This window comes from Rhinopithecus bieti, unplaced genomic scaffold (assembly GCF_001698545.2).
Source record: "Rhinopithecus bieti isolate Rb0 unplaced genomic scaffold, ASM169854v2 scaffold_76809, whole genome shotgun sequence".
NCBI lineage: Eukaryota > Metazoa > Chordata > Mammalia > Primates > Cercopithecidae > Rhinopithecus > Rhinopithecus bieti.
The window spans coordinates 55,194-62,753 of NW_016828178.1; the positions used below are offsets into that span (position 1 = coordinate 55,194).

The window sequence follows — 7,560 nt, forward strand, 5'->3', positions numbered from 1 at the left end:
GTTAGGCAGGTTGGTCTCGATCTCCTGACCTCGCGATCCACCCGTCTCGGCCTCCCAAAGTGCTGGGATTACAGGCTTGAGCCACCGCGCCCGGCCATGTATTTTCATTTATTTTATTTTATTTATTTTGTTTTTTGAGACAGGGTCTCACTCTGTCACCCAGGCTAGAGTGCAGTGGCATAATCACAGCTCACTGCAGCCTTGACCTCCTGGGCTCAAGCAATCCTTCCGCCTCAGCTTTGCAAGTAGCTAGGATTACAGGTGCATGCCGCCATGCCCGGCTAATTTTTTTATTTTTTGTAGAGACAAGGTTTTACTATGTTGCCTAGGCTTGTCTCAAACTCCTGGGCTCAAGTGATCTTCTCACCTCAGCCTCCCAAAGTGCTGGGATTACAGGTGTGAGCCACTGCGCCTGGCCAGTTTATGGATTTTTAAGCAAATATGAATATAATCATTCTTTCACTGTTTATGATGAAGCTAATATACCCTTCATCACATTGTTATTATTTTTTGCTTAACAGTAAATCTTCAAGATTACCCTCAGAACCTCCTTTTCATACCTGCATGGTGTATCCCAGGTATCATAAGTCAATTTTTTAAATATAAGCATATCTTAGACAATTTTGTTATAACAGCAATGGCATATGACTTGGTATCATGTGAGTTTTTTGAAGTTCTAGTTGCTAGACAAGGCAGTTTCTCTTTCTCAGTACTTCCCTCATTGAGGTCACCTGATAGTGAACATTACTTCAAACCTCACCATGTTGTGTTTTTTTGTTTGTTTGTTTTTGTTTTTTTTTCTGAGACAGGGTCTTCCTCTGTTGCCCAGGTTGGAGTGTAGTGGTATGATCATGGCTCACTGCTGCCTCCAACTCCTGAGCTCAAGCAATCCTCCTGCGTCAGCCTCCCGAGTAGCTGGGACCACAGGCTTGCACCACCACACTCAGCTAATTTTAAAATTTCTTATAGAGGCAGGAGTTTCACCATGTTGCCCAGGCTGGTCTCAAATTCCTGGGCTTAAGCGATCTCCCCACCTTGGCCCCCCAAAGTGCTGGGATTACAGGTGTTAACCACTGCACCTGGCCCAAACCTCACCATCTTATCAAAGTTTCTACTTAGAAATTAGAGTCCCTTAGAAATGATGTAAGCCTCTACTCCAGACTTCCTTGTCTCTCGTCTTCTAGTCCTTTTCTAGGCTTTGGGCAGGCCAGTGGACACTGCTCAGGAATACATGTATTCCCTTCTAGGGACCCTTCTCCTTCCCCACACAGTGAGTGGCACACTCCTCACAGCTCTGCCTATTGGGAAGATCTTCCCTCCCTACTGTTTTGAGGGTCACCTCTGGGTATGACTGGAATGCAGCTATCCCCTATTTTCAGCAGGCCCTTCCATAAGTCCACTTCAGGCATATACCTCCTCCTCCTCCTCCTCCAGGTGGCTATATTATTTTTGATTTAATATTTCATGTGGGGTGGGAAGGGAGCGTTTTCAGAGGTTTCCATAGTTTTTCCCGATTGTGATTGCTCTTACCCCAGGCCCTGGGCTTCTTAGACATTTACAGATCAGTAAGATGAGGAAAGACCAGCAAAGCAAACTGAGAAGGAGCGTTTTAAGGAGAAGAGAGCAATCACCTGTGAGTGATCCACCATGTTGTGGTGTAGCAGTAGGCCATTCATTCCCATTGATGTGGGATATCCACTGGATGTGCCACAGTTTATCCATTCTACTGTTGATGGACTTTTGGGGTATTTTCAGGTTTGGGCTTTTAAGAATAGTGTTGTTCTGGAAAGGGCACACCACTACTTTCCTGGAATTCCTGCCAAAAATGCAAAATCCCAATCTAATCTTTAAAAAACATCAGATGATAAACCCAAACTGAGAGACATCTACAAAATAACAGGTGTGTACTATTCAAGTGTCAAGGTCATGAAAGAAGAAGAAATTTTCCAAATTAAGGAAGAGTAAGGAAATGTGAAAATGCATGATTGGATTCTGGGACCAAAAGTCCCAGATTGGATTCTGTACTGGGGAAGGAATATATAGCTATAAAGGACATTCTTGAAAGGGTTGGCAAAATTTAAATATGAACTGAGGACCAGATGACAATATTGTGTCAATGTTAAATTTTCAGTTTTGAAAATGCTCGTTCCTAATATATAGAGACACTTACGGGTAAAGGAAAATAAAGTCTTCAGATTAAGCTCAAATGGTTCAAAATTAAATTTTATAATATTTTAAAGGGTACTGGCTGCTCTTGGAATGGCGCCAAAAAGATGAAAGAATTTTATAGTAACACCCACATAGCCACACCTCCTAGATTCTACAATTAACATGTTGCTATGCTTGCTTTATCACATTTCTATCCAAAAACTGCCCATCTGTCCACCTTTTTTTTCCTGGTATTTCAAAATAATTTTCAGATATCAGAGCACTTTACCCCTGAAAGCTTCAGCATGCATGTCATTGGCTTGAGTTCAGGATTTGTTTATGGTTCTTTTCATCCTGTTATTAAGTTGTAAGAGTTCTTTATGTGTTCTAGATACAAATCCTTTGTCAAATGTAAATATTGCAAATTTTTATTCTCAGGCTGTGTCATAGCTGTCTAGTTTCTTATGTAAGATGTTTCATGTTTTGATGAGAAGGTTTGAGTTTGATGAAGTCAACTGTTTGCTTGTATGATGATTGCTCCCTGTGTCTTGTCTACTAAACCTATGCTCATCTCAGTAGAGTTTTTTGATGAATAGACTTCTTACTTTTAAAGTGTTTGTCTTTTTAGTTTTCATTTTATACTTGGGACCTTTTATGACATTTATTGTACAGACCATTTTTCCCCGCTGCACTGCAGTGTCACCTGACTATAAATGTGTGGCTCTGTTTTTGCACTTTCTGTTCCGTTACATTGGCCTTTTGTCTTTCTTCTTACCACAGTGCCTTAAATTACTTTAGATTTATAATGAAGAGGTCTTGCTGCCTGGTAGAGTAACTCATTTAGCTTTGTTGTCTTTGAGATTAGGGGAAGGAGTCACAGTGGCAATGTATTATTGTCATCACCGTGTTTCAGGGCCCAGTCCTAAGCACCTAATTCTACAGGTAGAAGTCCTTTGTAGCCTAAGAGGTGATTCATGAGAAACTGATGTTAACCTGAATTACCTTTACTGCTGTGTGACTGAGAGCATCAGGTTGTTCAAGGAAATACAGAGGAGAAGGGGACATGCCAGAAACCCTTGGAGCCTGAGGTGCTGCAGGATTCAGAATCTTTCTAATTTTGTTATATATTATGTAATCCCCCAAGCAGGATCCAGGGGAGCACCATGTAAATCAAGGCACATTAATATTTCTGCAGCAACCTAGATAAACATGTCTGCTTTATTTATTTTTAGAGACAGGGTCTCGCTCTGTTGCCCTGGGACTATAGCTGGGATTACAGGTGCACACTACTACACTTGGCTAACATGTCTATTAAGTTGGAGAAATAAAGCTTACAAACAGCTTCATGTCAATTCAAATAAGAATGAGGCCAAACTTATGAAATAAGTTTTCAGAGCCTCTTGAATGTTAGAATTGCAGATAGTGGACTGACTGTGGGCCTTGCTCCTGATTTCATACATTGCTTTGTTGTTTTGACTTGACAGGCTGTATCGCATCCATTGAATACTGTGACCGAGGACATGTACACCAACGGGTCTCCTGCCCCAGGTAGCCCTGCCCAAGTCAAGGGACAGGAGGTGCGGAAAGTGCGACTCATACAGATTGAGAAGGTCACAGAAGAGCCCATGGTAATCCCTCGTCCTATTGTTGCCCACCAGTTACTCTCTACCCCATGAGTCACTGGGTCAGAAGAGTCAGTGCAGGAGGCTGCTCATGGAGTTAGGGAATTGGCCAACCCCAATATTGTCTTTTCATCCTCATCTCAAATTCCTCCTCAAAGCAGGCTTCATGCGTGTTCTAGCTGAGGACTATCCTGGGTATAAACGGAAAATGCTTTTCCTGAGAAACTGCCATAAGTTATTTCTAAAATAATCTCAGAAAGACCTTAAAATAAAGCTTATCATGCTATTGTCTTTATTTCAGGGAATCACTCTGAAGCTGAATGAAAAACAGTCCTGTACGGTGGCCCGAATTCTTCATGGTGGCATGATCCATAGACAAGGTACTCTGTGGGAGCTCTGGGTGGGGTTTTATTCAGGGATTAATAATTTACTCCCTGTTCAGTGGTGTGGGGCATGAAGCTTACAGTCCTCCAAACTGGTAGCATTTTGTGAGTGTGCCAAGAGACTTTTGCGGCTTAATAACAGGCTCTGTAGAATCACTACAAGATAAGATCTCTATGTGAATTGCCCAGTGCGACCATCTCTCTATCTCACACCTATTTATACCAATATTTTTCTAGTAAGTTAATATTTGAGCAATTGCCACATGCCACCCATCGCATTAGACTCGGAAAGGACAGTACCATTTGGTAGCATTTTGGGGTTTGAGCTAAACAACAAAGAAACATGGAGCTTGCTGGTGAAAGAGGAGCTTGCTGAGTTCTTTGCCTTGCTTTGTTATTCTTTTTAGTATATACATCTGTGTCGTAGTCTGGAGTCAGTAGCCACTCTAGTTCCAGGAATTTGAGGACAAGGTGTTTTACTGTGCTGTTGGACTACTGAGGCCAAGGAGGATGAGACCATCTTAAACTGTCAAGTCAAATGTTTTCAATCCTGAGTATTTGACACAATCTGTTTCATAACATGCTGTAAATCCTGGTTTCTCTTCTGTGGTATCTTGAGTTACATCGACAGCTCCTGTTTGAACTTTTGTTCTTTTGTGGATTGATTTTTCATTTCATGGCAGGCTCTCTTCACGTGGGGGATGAGATCCTAGAAATCAATGGCACAAATGTGACTAATCATTCAGTGGATCAGCTGCAGAAGGCAATGGTGGGTATTTTCTATGCTAGATGAAGACCTTCCATTGTCTCCATAAGTGCTGATCCACATTGGTATCAGTGACCTCATCTTTCTGTCAAAGTATTTGTACCTTCTTGAGGGGGCTCTTTTCACTGCTAGTCTTTATTTTGTGTAAGAAATGATAATTTTCTGCCTTTATTTCGTAAAATTCTAAAGCACGGCAAATAACCCGGAGCATCAATCTGGTATTCCACGAAGTAAAGCAAGTTGTAATGTGTATAGTAGAATCCCATTTTTGTTAAAAACAAACAATACATATGTATGTATATGTATAATGTATGTAAATATTTGTAATGCTTTTATTGGTATGGGGAAAGGCTTGGATATATATGTGCCGTAGTTCATTTTTAGGAACTTCTTCGGGACTTTTTGGGGAGGAAAAGTTTTTATTTATTTATTTATTTATTTTTTGAGATGGAGTTTCGCTCTGTCACCCAGGCTGGAGTGCAATGGCGCGATCTCGGCTCACTGCAACCTCCGCTTCCTGGGTTCAAGCGATTCTCCTGCCTCATCCTCCCGAGTAGCTGGGATTACAGGTGCCCACCATCACACCTGGCTAATTTTGTGTTTTAGTAGAGATGGGGTTTCACCATGTTGGCCAGGCTAGTCTCGAACTCCTGATCTCAGACGATGCACCCACCTCAGCCTCCCAAAGAGCTGGGGTTACAACAGGCGTAAGCCACCGTGCCCAGCTCGGAAAAGTCTTTAGTTAGCTTTTCTTTGTTATTCTTTGCATGTCTTCATATTGTTATGCTGCTTTATGGGGCACATGACACTTTCGTATTAAAGGAGGAATTGTCCTACAAAATCTCCAAATGTAAAGATGGTTGTTGGGGGAAAAAACCTGGGACTTTGAATGAATGATCACATCATTCAACTGAGTTTTCTGTACAATGTTATGTCCATTTTTTTAAATAGAAAGAAACCAAAGGAGTGATCTCATTAAAAGTAATTCCCAACCAGCAAAGCCGTCTTCCTGCACTACAGGTGGGTGGCACCATTTTCTCTGTTGTCATGATGGCAGGAGTTGGGCCATTTGTCTTGTATTCTTTGAAATTTGATTATAAGGGATGCGAGTCTAACTTTAAGTTCTAAGTATCTCACAAGTGTGTAGCTGCTTGGCCCAGGGTCCCATTATTCCCTGCCTGGTATAAAATACAGGAGCTCATTCCCCTTTCCTCAAGGGAGAACATAGTGATGACAGTAGTAGAGAATGAATGAGCCTTTGCTGCTAGTGGTCAGGTAGGAAGGGAGAGGGTAATCTTATTCTATAGATGGTAAGGAATCAATACAACTCCAAGAGGAAAATGGGTAAAGGGAATGAAGAGATCATTCACAGGATGAAAACTACAAATGAGCGTTGAACATATGAAAAAAATATTTTATCTTACCTGTCATCAAAGAAATGCAAATTGAAATATGCATGGGACACCAGTTTTCACCAAGCAAATTGGCAAATAACTTTTAAAATAGCAATAATAAAGCCCTGTGATTGATAGTGGCAAAGTAAAGAAAGAAAGAAGATAGATAGAACCTGTTGAGCACTCATTGACAGTTTACTGAGGATCTACCATGTACAAAGTACTGTGCTAGAACATGGAGGTGACATAAAGAGAAATGGTTCCCAGTTTGCACACAGCTCATCAGCCAGTAGAGGAATAGATTGGACAGGGCCATGGCAAGTCAATGTGGAAGAAGGAGATATTTAAAAGAATACATCTGAAGTTTCTATTGCAGGTTACTTGTAGTATGATGGTATAATTTTCTTAAGTAAACTTTTAAATTGAAGTTTTGGCATATATGGGTATATATTCAACAAAGGGCACACATCACAAGTATAAAACTGGATGAATTTTCACAAACTGAATACACCCATGCAACCAGCACCCAGCTCAAGAAACAGAATATGCCAGCAGCCTAAGACCGCCACCCCCAGCCCCGCCATGCCTGTTTCCTCAAGGCCCACCATAACCCTGACTTAGAACAGCAGGGATGAGTTTTGCTCCTTTTTGAAATGTATTAACATTGAATTATACAGTATGAATTCTTTGGTGTCTCATTTTATTCACTCAGTATTATGTTTATGGGAATCGCCTATATTGCTTCATTCTCATTCATTCATTGTATGAACATGCTACAATTTATTCTGTCAGCTTTTTTGGTCTTACTTAGTGCTGCCATTAACCAAACAGGATCTAATTCAGCAATACAAGAAGATTTACTGCCTGAAGGGCAATGAATTCACCACGTTAACAGAAAATGGAGAAAATCATACGATTTTGTGCATGTGTTTTGTGCATACATCTATGCCTTTTTTTTTTGAGAGTAGAATTGCCAGGTTGTAGGATATGTGTGTCTTTATCTTTAGATGATATTGCCAAATAGTATTCCAAAGTAGCTGAACTGTGTTACATCCCCAGCTGCACAGTATGACGGTTCTGGTTATTCTATATTCTCACCAATACTTACCATTGTCTGATTTGTTTGGTTTTTTTTTTTCACCCTTCGGCCATCCTGATGGTGGTATCACATTGTGATTCTAAAAATTCTCTAATGACTAGTGAGGGTAAACTCCTTTTTATTTTTTATTTTTTATTTTTTTATTTTT

The 7,560-nt window shown here is 40.7% G+C and overlaps 1 protein-coding gene across 1 annotated transcript in view; it reads left to right on the forward strand.

Annotated features, from left to right (window-relative positions):
* Positions 1-7,560, forward strand: part of MPP1 (MAGUK p55 scaffold protein 1) — a 27,559-nt gene that overhangs the window by 10,363 nt on the left and 9,636 nt on the right. The window contains exons 2-5 of the mRNA XM_017864373.1: positions 3,633-3,776; positions 4,072-4,150; positions 4,837-4,922; positions 5,871-5,939. Coding sequence (XP_017719862.1) covers positions 3,633-3,776; positions 4,072-4,150; positions 4,837-4,922; positions 5,871-5,939 — 378 coding nt within the window. The remainder of the gene's footprint in view (positions 1-3,632; positions 3,777-4,071; positions 4,151-4,836; positions 4,923-5,870; positions 5,940-7,560) is intronic.